Source organism: Oratosquilla oratoria, chromosome 6 (assembly GCF_046742065.1).
Source record: "Oratosquilla oratoria isolate Oo_2021 chromosome 6, ASM4674206v1, whole genome shotgun sequence".
NCBI classification, from domain to species: domain Eukaryota; kingdom Metazoa; phylum Arthropoda; class Malacostraca; order Stomatopoda; family Squillidae; genus Oratosquilla; species Oratosquilla oratoria.
In genome coordinates, this window is record NC_134782.1 from 70,798,164 (window position 1) to 70,812,698 (window position 14,535).

Genomic DNA, 14,535 nt, shown 5'->3' on the forward strand with positions numbered 1-14,535 from the left:
TGATGGGAAAACTAACCTTGGAAAGAATTAAATGTGGTCTGCTCCTTTCTCCAAATCAATATGGATTGAGGTCTAGTCCAACAGCACCCTTATCACAAACATCACATAGCAAGTGCTGATGGGATTTAACAAAAAAGCATCAACATGAAGAACAGTTTTTGTGGCAATGGAGATAAACAAGGCATTTGATAAAGCTGATAGACACTCATGGTGGTGGGGGGGGATCCACAACAATTTAAATGGCAAATCGTTTAACTGGTACAAAATGTAGAAAGAACCTGAAATGCCCAAATTTCTGACTAAAAGCCTGTTTTAAGTTTGCCATTAGTATTACTCTGGTCATACATTATTAAAACTCCTCACTTGCATTAGCCCGTCACAATTGATCTCCCCACACCATTCAGATCTAGAGCATACCAAAATGCTGAACTATGCAAGAGCAGAAGCATGTGGACAGTAATGGAAGCCTCTTTTCAGAAATCAAGATTAACTTTGCTCAATTCAGACAACCATGAAGGGGTGATTGTGCCGATGGCACTGTTAGGTGTCTGGATGATGATACTTAGGCCAGAAAAATGGTATAGAAAAAGGGACTGAAATTACCAATCAAAGAAAGGTGACTTGACAATGATACTTGGTTAGAAAAAATTGTATAGAAAAAATGGGCTGAGAGGACCCACTGGTATAGGATGAAAGATAAAAAAGAAATATGGTAAAGAATTGAAAAAATAAGCTTGTTTAAAAGAGATCAGTAAGTATAGTTTTCCAGATAGATTTGATTTGTGGAACAAATGTGGTGAAAACATAACACTGGCCAACAACAGAAATAAATTTATAGCAAACTTTATTGAATGGAGACAGATGGAACCACATGAGCAAAGCTCCAATCTTGTTTAGTACAACTAAATAAATCCCCCCCTTCCCGTTTTCTCTCTCTCTCTCTCTTTCTCTCACATCTCACCTGATGCAACTGCACTCATAAGTATTTCACACTTCCATTGGTACTATTTTAATCATCTATTAATAACTTGTAATGTAAAAGCCATTTTCTTATCAAATTGCTGTCATCTGTAATACAACAGTGTTGTCATTGCTTCACATGTTAGAATTACTGGTCATGCTATGTGCGGTTGAGTGTGTTCTAGTGTGGTGGCTAGCAACTTCATATTGTGTGAAAGTTAGTAACAGTGTGTAGTGGGTAATGAATACACAAGTGTGAATTGTGACATTGCCACCATTGGTTGTACTCAAATGGTGATCCTCTTGGTGCTGTAGCCGAGTCCAATTGCTGCTGTTGCTTATGTGTATTATTTGTTTTCATTTTCTGAGTGCCAGTTTGCTTGTGTATGATTCCAATTGGTATTTATGCCTTTTGACACAATCTAACACAATACCCTGTTTACAGACGTGTCGTGAATGTGGGGACTGCGGAGCACGCACACCTGGTAATGGCTTGTCATCTCGATGGCACACAAATTTCACTGTGTGTGACTCTTGTTACCAACAACGCAACAAGGGCCTGGCTTGTCCCATCTGCCGCAAAGCTTACCGTTCTTTTATGCAGAAAAATATGGCACCGTGTGTTGTCTGTCGAAGGTAGGTCTGCCACCTCTCTCTCTCTCTCTCTCTCCTGATGTTGTAAATCTAGATCTGTTGATTTTATTTTACTTAATCTCATTGCCATTATTTTCTGTGTAGGCATGTGCACAGCAGTTGTGACCCAGAGGCTGACCTTGGTGTAATACAAGCAAAGTTGGCCTTGGATAAATCGTACGAGTATGTTTGTCCTGTGTGTAAGGCACTTCCCTCACCCACGGAGTCTCCGAGAACAGGTTAGTGGATTAATTATTGTTTATTCTGCATGCAAAGTTTCATTAAAATTGTTGGAGATTTTATGGGTGAACATCAATGAAAAAATCTCCAGAGAGAATAAAGAACCATATTTGCTTGATTGTGTCCAGGTCACTATGGAGCATTTGTGCACAGAAACAAACTGCCCTAGACACAACCATAACACAGAAGACAGGACACTTCATGATACACAGCACCAAGCTATACCCATACAGTAATAGTGTTTCATCCTTGAATGACATATTATTATTATTATTGTTGTTGTTGTTGTTATCATTATTAAAATACCAGATTACCTCTGTCTGGGGTATTGGCTGTATGTTATTGTGGCAAAGTAGCATGCAGTTGATACTTAGGGTCTATATGGGGTGCCCCTATGGACCAGAGCCACACATCATTATGTCTGTGATAGAGAAAGACTGTTCATAGAGAAATTATGACACTTATTATATTGCAACTGTCCCTCCGTTATGCTGTTCTCCAACCCCTTGTTACAGTCCAGTACCATTTCTCTGAATGTTCATTTCCTTTTTTATTTATACGAGGTGACAAAAAATGGAATGGGGGATAGGACTAGGAATCGTGCTACCTGTAGCCCCACAGGGGACATTCCTAAAAAAAGTAAAGGCATAAGAGGGTCTAGGAGTTTTCCACCCAGTACCGTAAGGTTTGGGTCTTTTAATGTGCATGGATGTGGTACAGATGAGAGTGAAAGGAAAGAGATAGGCAGTATGTGAGAAGATGGATGTGTTGGCATTGAGTGTAACTAAGTTGAAAGGGAGGGGTGAGTGTGAGTTTGGAAAGGTAGTTGGGAGGTTTTCAGGAGTGAAGAAAGGATGAAGGAGAGAAGGGGTGGCTATACTAATAAGTGAGAGACACTGCTTCTGACCCAGGGCAGTGGACAGGGTGCAGGGATGACCCGTCATCTAGGAGGTGCTAAGATTGGAGGGGTGTGGAGTGTTTTCGGGGATGAAAAGGGTGGGAATGTTTTTGTGCCTTGTCCTTTTTGGCTACCCCCCTGGTAAGGGGAAAAAAAGCCTTGGTATATGTATGTATGTATGTATGAGAGATAGGTAAGCGTGTAGTGGAGTGGAAGGAGGTTTCTTCAAGGTTAATGTGGATGAAGGTGAAACTGGGAAAGATGTGGGTTTTTGTAAGTGTATATGGGCCTGGTAGTGAAAAGAGCATTAGGAAAGGGAGGCTTTTTGGATGCACAGAGGTATTAGGGAGAAATGTCAATGTAGTTGTATTGGGAGACCTTAATGCTAGGGTAGGAAATGAACCAATAGACGTATGGAGTTCTAGGAAAAAATCATAGTGGAGAGTTGATGGTGGAGATGTAACTCAAAAGATAGTTGATGATAGCAAATACAGACACTCCACATGACACCAATCTAACCTGCTCTCATCATTCCAATAACTACTTTCACCTCATCTAATTTCTCCATTTTCCTCACCCATCACCGTCATTTTCTTAGTGCCTCCCACATATTCCACCACTTCCTCCCTATCTTCCTGCACATTTAGCAGCTCCTTAAAATACTCAACCCATCTTCACCTCACTGCCTCCTTTTCCATTATCATCTCTCCATCTTCACCTTTTACTTTTTCTTCTCAATTTGATTCACCTCTCCTTCTCTCAAGTACATATACAAGTACCTTCCAAATAATTTTATTACTTTCAAAATTTTCTGTTATACTCCTCCCCATTTAACATCTGCTCTCCTTAATCTTATGTTTTACTTCTCTTCTTTTTTCTTTGTACCTTGCATATGTTTCTCTCATCCTACTTTACAACCAATCTGTGATTGCTCATTTCTTTTCTTCAACAACCTTCTTTGATTCATCATCCCACCACTCACTACCCTTCCTTCTATTTCCTCCAGTTCTCCTTGTTCTACACACTATCTTTGCACACCTTGCTTCCTCCTTGACACAACTCAATTCCTCCTTCACTCCTATCTCTACTCTATCCTTCACCACCTCCCACACTTCTCTGCTTCTCCTTGTACACCTGCTCCTTTTCCTTTCATTTAAACAGCTTACTCTAATGACCTCCTTACATCTGTCCTTTTCCTCCTCCTCCATCTATCCTCCACTCTCAACTTACCATATAGACCCTCAAGTATCAGCTGTATGCTTCGGAGTACATTCTTACTATAAGATAAAATGCAGCCAATACCCCAGATGGGCTAATAATAATACATACATAGACCAAGGGCTATTTACCTCTTATAAGGGAGTTATCCAAAGTTATAAGGTGAAAATCAAAAAGTCAAATAGTAATACATATACCAACTGCTTTTTTCCCCCCTTACAAGGGAGGTTGCCAAAGTCAAAGCCACTTCCACCCATTTTATCCCCACATACTCCACTCCCATCCACCACTCCTCCCTCTTTTCTTGGTTCCTCCTCTATGTCAGGTTATGCCTGTATCTCGTCCACTGCAGTAGGTCAGCATCAATGCAGCAAGACAGAGCACATCCACAACAAGGCCACTTCATTTAATTGGCAACCCCCCCTCACAGTCTCTTCATGCAGAAATATAGACAAGAAGAAATATCTTCGGGTTGCGTCAAAATATCATTCACACATACTCCCTCACCCATTCCCTTCCATGCATCACAGCATCATCCATACAAAACCATTCTCCAATCACCCCTACCTTCCTCAACAGACATTCCCCTCTTAACCAACTTCCCTCCTACCCTATCCATACATCTCATCCTTGGTCGCCCCCCTCATGTTCATTCCTTACACCTCTGCCACACCTCTCCCACCAACCTTTCTTCACTCATCCTTTCCATGTGTCCAAACCATCCCAACCCTTATCCACCCCAACTCCCCTTCCAACCTCGCTCTCCTCCTCACCTCCTAGTTTCTCACTCTATCCAGACTAGCAACCCCCATCATATTTCCCAGGCACCTCATCTCAAATGCATTTAAACTCTTCCTCTCTTATGTTCCATGTTTCTGTTCCATACAGCACTGTTAGCACAATCAACCCTTCATACAATCTCCTCAACATCCATTCCCAAATGTCTATTTTGCACCACTTTCCAGTCCCCCAAGGCATTTATTTGCTTCTCTCAATGTACATTCTACCTCTACCACCATAATAATAATAATAATAATAATTTATATATATATATATATATATATATATATATATATATATATATATATATATATATATATATATACATACACATACATATACCAAAGGCTTTTCCCCCTTACATGGAAGGTAGCCAAAAAACAAAGGCATAGAAACCACTCCCACCCATTCCATCCCCTACATACCCTTCTCCCCTCCATCCTCTTCTCTCTTATCTTGGCATCTGGACAAAGGGTCATCCCTGTATCTTGTCCACTGCCCTGGGTCAGAAACAATATTGCAAGACACAGCACATCCACAGCAAGGCAGCTTCACTAATTTAGTGCCCCCCCCCCCCCTCTCTCTCTCTCTCTCTCTCTCTCCGTCTCCTCATGCAGAAAACGAGAAGATGGGGGAGAAATTCCTTTGGGCTGCATCAGTTTATTTCTCATACATACTCCCTCACCTCCCATCCCCCACCCACTCCCCCTCATGCATCACAGCATCATCCATACACAACCATTCTCCATTCGCCCCTGTCTTCTGTCCTCTCCTGTCCTTCCTCAACAGACCTCACCCTCTTTCCCAATGTCCCTTTTACCCCATCCATCCATCTCATCCTTGGGTGCCCCCTCATGTTTGCTCCTTCCACCTCTGCTTTCCACACTTCTTTTACTAATCTTCTTCACTCATTCTTTCCATGTGTCCAAACCATCCCCATACTCTTTCATCAACCCTATCTCCCAACTCCCTTTCCACCCGTTCTCCTCCTCATTTCTCACTCTATCTAGCCTAGTAACCCTTATCATACTTCTCAGGCATTTTATCTCAAACACATTCAAACTCCTCTCTTCATCTCTTATGTTCTATGTTTCTGCCCCATACAGTGCTGTTGGCACAATCACTCCTTCATACAATCTCCTTAGCCTCCATTCCCAAATGTCTATTTCTCATTACACTTTTTAATCCCCCAAGGCATTTACTCGCTTCTCTCAATCTACATTCTACCTCCACCCCTACTCCTTCCTTTCCTGCCACATTCACCACCCAAGTATCTAAAACTATTTACTTCCTCCAGTCTCTCTCCCTTAATACTCACTTCCAGTCTGCTGCCACTCTCTCCCCTTGTAATATTATCACCTTACTTTTACCCACATTCATCTTCAACTTCCTTCTTTCACACACCTTCCCAAACTCTGTCACCAACTTCCTCATTCTCTCCTCTGATCTTGCTACAAGCGCAGTGTTGTCAGCAAACAACAACTTGCTTATCTCCCACTTTTCTCCATTTTCTTTAACCATCTCCAATCTCTGACCCACTACCCTTGCATTCACCTCTCACACCACCTCATCCATGTATAAATTGAACAGCCAGGGTGACATAACACATCCCTGATGAAGTCCCACCTTTACCTCAAACCACTCACTCTCTCCAATTCTAAACCTAACACAAACTCTACTACCCTCATAAAAACTCTCTACTGCTCTTAACCACTTCAGTACGGGCCTTAAATCTCGCAGGCAGCAGCCAATGCCAGCCGTATGACGTGTCGTAATAATACTCGCATCATAAAATATAGTCACCGCTTATATCGATCGTTCTCTCTTTCACCCGCGAATTTTGAAAACCACAGAGAATGGGATTCAGGGCGCATTTGGGAGAATGTAAAAACACAGGGGCGACTACAATAAATATAATCAAGATGCCAATGTGGCAGCGTCGCGAATCCACTTGCTCCTCATGACGCCTACGTGTGCGGCACCGTATGGAAGGGGTTAAGAACTTTCCACCTATCCCATACATATGCAATACCTCCCATAGTACCTTCCTGTCTACCCTGTCATAAGCCTTTTCTAAATCCATAAAAGCCCAAAAAACATCCTTACCTTTTCCAAAAGCTTTCTCACGTGTGTTACCACAAAAATATGATCCATACAACCCCTACCTGTCCTAAACCCACACTGTTCCTCACCAATTACTCCCTCTGTTTCTCTCCTAATACTCTCAATCAAGACCCTCCCATAAGCCTTCCCAACTATACTTAACAAGCTAATCCCTCTGAAACTATTACACCCACACTTGTCCCCCTTTTCCTTGTAAATTGGAACTATACAGGCACTCCTCCAATCCTCCAACACACTACCCTCTCTTAAACAAACTTTAAATAACCTTACTAGGTAGTCCACTATCACTGTACCTCCTTTTTTCAGACATTATTACACTTAAAAAAAAAATAATAATAATTGGTGAGGAACAGTGTGGATTTAGGACGGGTAGAGGTTGTGTAGATCAGATCTTTGTGGTAAGACAGATATGTGAGAAAGCTATAGGAAAGGGGAAGGATGTTTTTTGGGCTTTTATGGATCTGGAAAAGGCTTATGATAGGGTAGACAGAAAGGCACTGTGGGAGGTTATGCAGATTTATGGGATAGGAGGAAAGCTTTTGGGAGCTGTCAAGAGTTTTTATGAGAGTAGTAGAGCATGTGTTAGGATTAGAAATGGAGAGAGTGAGTGGTTTGAAGTAAAGGTGGGACTTCGTCAAGGATGCGTTATGTCGCCCTGGCTGTTCAACTTATACATGGATGGGGTGGTGCGAGAGGTGAATGCTAGGGTAGTGAGTCAGGGATTGGAGATGGTTAAAGAAAATGGAGAAAAGTGGGAGGTGAGCCAGCTGTTGTTTGCGGACGACACTGCGCTTGTGGCAGGGTCAGAGGAGGGATTGAGGAAGCTGGTGGCAGAGTTTGGGAGAGTATGTGATAGAAGAAAGCTAAAGATAAATGTGGGTAAAAGTAAGGTGATGAGATGTACAAGGGGTGAAAGTGGCAGTAGACTGGAAGTGAACATTAAGGGAGAGCGACTGGAGGAAGTGGATAGTTTTAGATACTTGGGTGCAAGTGTAGCAGGAAAAGGTGGAGTGAAGGTGGAGGTAGAATGTAGATTGAGAGAAGCGAGTAAATGCCTTGGTGGTTTAAAGAGTGTAATGAGGAATAGACATTTGGGAATGGATGCGAAGAGGAGACTGTATGAAGGAGTGATTGTGCCAACAGCACTGTATGGGGCAGAAACGTGGAACATAAGAGAAGAAGAGAGAAGGAGTTTGAATGTGTTTGAGATGAGGTGTCTGAGAAGTATGGTGGGGGTTACTAGGCTGGATAGAGTGAGAAATGAGGAGGTGAGGAGGAGAACAGGGGTGAAAAAGGATTTGGGAGATAGGGTTGATGAAAGAATATTAGGATGGTTTGGACACATGGAAAGAATGAGTGAAGAAAGACTAGTAAAAGAGGTATGGAAGGCAGATGTGGAGGGAGTGAACATGAGGGGACGTCCTAGGATGAGGTGGATGGATGCGGTGAAGGGGGCTTTGGGGAAGAGGGGAATGTCTGTTGAGGAAGGAAGGGAGAGGACGGAAGACAGAGGTGAGTGGAGAATGGTTGTATATGGATGATGATGTGACTGCATGAGGAGAAATGGGCGGGGGGGTGGGGTAGTATGTGTGAGTAAATTTTGACGCAGCCCGAAGGGATTTCTCCCCGTCCTCGCCTTATATGCAAAGGGGGACGGAGAGGGGGGGTCGCCGATTAAATGAAGCGGCCTTGCTGTGGATGTACTGTGTCTTGCGACACTGCTTCTGACCCAGGGCGGTGGGCAGGGTGCAGGGATGACCCGTCATCCAGGAGGTGCTCAGATGAGAGGAAGGGTGGGAGGGGTGTGGAGTGTATTTGGGGATGTAATGGGTGGGAGTGTTTTTGTGCCTTTCCCTTTTTGGCTACCTCCCTTGGAAGGGGGAAAAAGCCTTGGTATATATATGTATGTATGTAATAATAATTTGTGGGAAGGTGAAATATGAACAAGTCATTGAAAATATTTTGACTTGTTGGTTCCTCTCAATTGTAATTTCACACTACTGTAGTCCACCGGGGTATTCACTGGATAGTGACATGCAGTCATTGTTTTAGGGGCTTTTGTGGTGCCTCCATGGACCAGAGTCACTCTTCACCACTTCTGTGACTAGCTCTTTTGGTGGGAATGAGGAGAAGAATTATGCCACACTATTCCCACACATATTATAGAAAGTAAATAAATGGGACAGAGTGAGGGGTCTAGGGATCCACCTCATGCTATTTTACTCCATCCTTGTACACGTTGAACAGCCATGGTGGCAACACAACACTGCCACAACCCCACCTTCACCTCTAACCACTAATACTAACATTCCCAATCCTAACACAATCTCTGTTACTCCTGTAAAAGCTTTTGACCATCCTTGACAACTTCTTGCTCATCCCATTAATCAGCATTATATCCCACAATACATTCCTGTTGACCTTGTTATAAACCTCCAAATCCAGAAAGGCCCAAAAAACATCCTTGCTTTTACTGAAAACTGAAATATCTGCCTTTCCACAAAAAACTTGATCCATACACACTCTATCTTTCATAAACCCATACTCTTCCTCCCCAATCACTCTCTCTGTTCCCCTCCAAATCTTCTCGATTAATATCCTTCCACAAAGACACCCTCATCTAAACAGCAATATAACATCAACAACAAGCAATTCTTCAAGGGTGAAGAAAATGTGTTATAAATAGCATAATAGTGGAGATAAGTGAAGTGTTTAAACTACTTGAGAAATTGGAAGTGAGAAAGGCCTCAGAACCTGATGGTATTGAAAGAATGTAGAGAACAATTAGTGGATAAAGTACATCACTTTATAACATATTCACTGAAAGATATGAAGGTGCCATTGGACTGGAAATCTGCAAATGTGGTACCAGTATTTATAGAAGGAAACAAGGAGGTACTGCTAAATTACAGACCAGTGCCTTTGACCAGCATGGTAGCTAAAATATGTGAAAAATTTGTAAAGGATTGATGGATGAAATTTTTGGAGAAGGGAATCTTGGCTGAAAACAATTTAGGCTTAGAAAAAAATATATATTTTGTAACCAACTTTCAAAATTTTTACTCGAGTGGTTGATATGCTACATGAGCATGAGTGGATTGTGTGTATGTAGACTTAGAAAAGGTATTTGACAAAATGCCAAACAATAGATTGATAAGGAAGTTGGAAAATATAGGAGACCTTTGAGGGAATACACTGGAATAGATTAAAGACTTTAAGCTGTTGTAATAGATGAAAAAAATGAAATAGAGAGGAGTGACTAATGGAGTACCACAGGGCCCAGTTCTGGCACCTGTGTTGTTCCTGTTGTGTAAAGTTGACATAATGGAATAGCTATACAAACTTACTTGCAGATGAAGCCAAGGCCATGAAGGAAGTGAAAAATGAAGAGGATTGGAAACTGCTACAGGAAGACTTAGGTAAGGTATATGAGTGGAGGCAGGAGTGGAAAACTAATTTCAGTACAAAGAAATGTCAAATCCTTGAACTAAGACAAAAGATAAGGGGGAATGAATCAATAAGGCAAATGGGGAAAGAGATTTAGGGAATGATCTATTGCCAGTAAGTCATATAACGAAAATAGGAGAGATGTTTAATTTTCAGAAAAAGTAAGATTAGATGAATGAAATTGAAAGTGATTCATTTGAGACACATGCAGTGGTGGTGTGGTCACTACACCTGAAGAATGAAACAACAACAAAATAGTTTAAGTAATCAAGATGTGTAAGAGCCGGGGGGGGTTAGAAGAGCAAAGAGAGATGACATGATAATGATTATTTAGATGAATTGCTGGTATGGAAAGAAAAGTCAAGTAAAGGTCAAAGAAATTTAACAAGCAAACTTGTTTGAAAGATTTTATGAAATATAGCTTTTCATATAAGTGTAGACTTGTGGAAGAAGTTGGATGAAAATATTACCCAGGCCAGTGCCATACATTAATTTAAGGCAAAGTTTGATGAGTGGAGGCAAAGAGCTTGGACCCCATGAGCACTGCTCAACCCTGTATACTATAGACATACACATGCCAAAAGCCTCATTCCCCTTATAAGGGAGGTGGCCAGCCAAGGCAACCCATTCCATACTCATCCAAAACTTAACCAAAACCCATATACGTTTCCATTCATTTTAGCTCCTTGTGGATGTAAGGCCATCCCAGTGCCCTGCAATGGAGCAAGACACCACCACAACAGGGCCCAAGAGTCCATTTTGGTTTACCCCCTCCACTTCATTACATGGAAACCCCTCCTCTTCCACTCATGAATAATTAGGGGGGGGGGGGATGTCAATTTATTATCCATTCAAAACCACTCTTCACTTGCACTTCTCTTTCCTACTTTCCTGGTCTACAGGCATTCCCCTTTTATTCAAGGTCCCCATTCACTATCCATCATTTATCTTATCCATTCTTGGTCTTCCCATCCCCTGTATACTAGAACTAAGTAAATATGCATACACACAAACTTGATATTGCAAGATGCAGAAATGGGTCACCACAAGCATAGCTCCCCTTCCCATAAAATACAACTAGGTAACTAGGTTAATACACACACTGCTTCGTTGTTGAAGAGGAAGGAGGGTCAGTGATTGAGCTCCGACTTAGCGCTTTGTTGTTGGATTCAGGAAAAATGCCTTGTTGTTGTCTTTTGATATGTAGTGTTGTGTTCTCAGTGACTGGTAAGGTATCTAATCCAATACTTAAATAAGTATAGTTTTAGCACAAATTGGAGGAAAATAAAGAAGAAAAAAGAATGAACCAACAAAGAGAGGATTAGACATGAGTAGAGTGGAGTCACCACTGGGAGTAATCCCTAAGAGAAAGTGTATAAATGTCACTCCGAAGATGACTCAGAGGTATGACAACAGAGTTTTTTCAGGATTTCAGAGGGAAAAAGGAGCAATATAAAAAATTATGGACACATAAAGAGATACTAGGATTAGCAAGGCACTAAGAAATCAAGACATCAATGACTTGTTAGACAAATTAATTGCTTTAGAATTAGACCATAGAGCTTTGCAATGAGAGATGTCAAACTTATGCAGAACCAACGATGAAATAATCAGAGAATTAAACAATCTAAAAAGTGAACTAAATATGATTAAAAGAGAAAATGAAAGGAAAATGAGGGTAGAAACAAAAATGAACAAAAGAGGGAGGTCAAAGAACAATTACAAGCAGTGACCGAAAAGATGGGAGAGTCAATCAAAGAGATCTTATTGAAATAAAAAATCATTGGAAACAGGAATGAGAAAATCAAAAAATCTCTTTCAAAAGAAACAGTACAACACCAGGTAGAAGAGAATGCAAAGGAAACAGTAATTAAGGTAATCAAAGAAAAGGAAAGTGGGTGAGAGACACAGTTGATAAAGAAGTGCATTGTGGTTTATGGTATTAAAGAAAAACATAATGTTCACAAATACTAAAGAGAAAAAGAAGAGAAAGAAATTGCAAAGGAAATACTGAAAGCGGCTCAGGACGAGGGTCAAGAATTAAGAAGGAAATCGACGACCTGCATAGAATGAGTACATAATAAAAAAAAAAAAAAAAAAAAAAAACTATAGGCCAATCAAAATCAAACTAAGGACACAATTGATAGCTGAAGAGATACTATCAAAAGCGTCAAAACTAGCAAACAGTGAAAATTACAAAAACTTGTTGATAAAAAAGGAAATGAACGATGAAGAAATATAGAAAGATAGGGCACTAAGAAATGAAGCTAAGGAAAAAAATGAGAGAAGATTGGAGACTTAAAAAAAGATGATTTTTTTTTTAGAGTGCTGGATCTGAGACTAAAAATGGTATATCAGAAAAATGGAAACGTAACTAATAAAGAAGAAAATAAAAGTGGCATATACAAATATGGATGGTATGATTTCTGGAATAAATTAATTAAATGATTATCTGTTAATAGAGAAACCTGATATATTGGGAATTGTGGAGACAAAATTGAAAGGTGCCATACAATCAAGTATGGTGGTACAAGGATTATACAACCATTAGTTGAAAAATAGAATGGATAAGCAGGGGGGAGGAATCATGTTGACTAGAAAGGGCTTAAATGTGATAAAGATAACAGAAGGTAAAGAAAATATGGAAATGATCACAATCAAAGTTGAAAATAATAGAACGAAAAGCAGAAAGTTTATGGTAGTATATATACCCCCAAAAACTAAGTCTTGGTTTGATAGCAATCACTCAATATTACTGGAAGACACAAAGAATATATGAGATACTAATTGTCATATGGGGGATACAAATAGGTATGTACTTGGTATTGTTGAGAAACAGGTGAGAGAGTGAAACATACTATCAACACTAAGATGTGTCTTTATTGATTAACGCAGAGCAATCCTATCTGAACACATAAATAAATCACCAGTGTGATGTCTAACACAGTCTACTAATTATATAAGATATAATTATAAATATAAGGTAAGATACACAAACCACCTTCCTCGGCTCTGCAGGCTGAAGTGTCCATTTCTCTTTGAGTAGACGGGTGCTGAGCCTCTCCTCGGTTGATCTCCTTCTTGGGTAGACGACGGCTATGTCCTCCTACAGGACTGGACGTGCACTGAGCCCCTCCTTCTCGGGTTGATCTCCTTCTCAGTTGATCTCGTGTCTTCCTCTTTGGGTAGACGGTGCTGAGCCTCTCCTAGTCCGCCACAGGACAGAGGTCCATCTTCAAGTATCTTCAAGCTCCTTCGTGCCCTCCCTCTATAGATTTGGGAGGGGGAGGTCTGCCTTCAACGGCGAGCAGTCAAGAAATGTGATCAGTTTCCTCCATGCCCTCCCTCTGTAGATCTGGGAGAGGGAGGGAGAGTGGTAGAAGGGGGGTTGAATTGTGTGTGCGGGTGGCAGCAGTGACGATGAATTTCCCGGTCTAGTTGGTGGCCCTGGGGAGGGATGACCCGGCCTAGGTTAGGGTAACTGACTGCGCTGGACCAGCTGCAAGCTTCTAACTGTTGAATCATGTGGACAGCGGTGGTTGAAATGTCCATGCTGACACTCCTCCGACACTAACTTGAGACCATGTCGCGAGTTGAAGAAGTGTACCTATTTAGGCTTCGCTACCTCGAACTTGCATGTGAGTGAAAAACCTCAGGTACCTTTTTTTTTTTTTCTAAAAGCAAAGGCATAAGAGGGTCTGGGAGTTTTCCGACCAGCACCCTAAGGTTTGGGTCTTTTAATGTGCGTGGATGTGGTACAGATGAGAGTGAAAGGGAAGAGATAGCTAGTATGTTTGTGAGAAGAAAGATGGATGTGTTGGCTTTGAGTGAAACTAAGCTGAAAGGGAAGGGCGAGTGTAAGTTTGGGAGTAAGTGGGAGGTTATCAGGTGTGAAGAGAGGGCGAGGGAGGGAAGGGGTGGCTATACTAGTAAGTGAATAAATAGGTAAACGTGTAGTGGAGTGGAAGGAGGTTTCCTCAAGGATAATGTGGATGAAGGTGAAACTGGGAAAGGAGATGTGGGTCTTTGTAAGTGCATATGGGCCTGGTAGGGAGGCTTTTTGGATAGATTTAAATGAGTGCATAGAGGATTTAGGGAGAAGTGTCAATGTAATAGTACTGGGAGACCTTAATGCTAGGGTTGGAAATGATCCAATTGATGGAGTGGTTGGGAAATGTGGAGTTCCAGGAAAGAATCATAGTGGAGAGTTGATGGTGGAGATGTGTCTAGAAAGA

General features: G+C 41.3%; 1 protein-coding gene across 11 annotated transcripts in view; it reads left to right on the forward strand.

The window, feature by feature from the left end:
* Positions 1-14,535, forward strand: part of LOC143026595 (uncharacterized) — a 321,375-nt gene that overhangs the window by 75,103 nt on the left and 231,737 nt on the right. For 10 of the 11 annotated variants that reach the window (XM_076187254.1, XM_076187255.1, XM_076187256.1 and 7 more), the window contains 3 exons: positions 1,406-1,596; positions 1,699-1,832; positions 10,207-10,272. In XM_076187254.1, coding sequence (XP_076043369.1) covers positions 1,406-1,596; positions 1,699-1,832; positions 10,207-10,272 — 391 coding nt within the window. The remainder of the gene's footprint in view (positions 1-1,405; positions 1,597-1,698; positions 1,833-10,206; positions 10,273-14,535) is intronic. The other variant, XM_076187259.1, reaches the window with a different exon arrangement.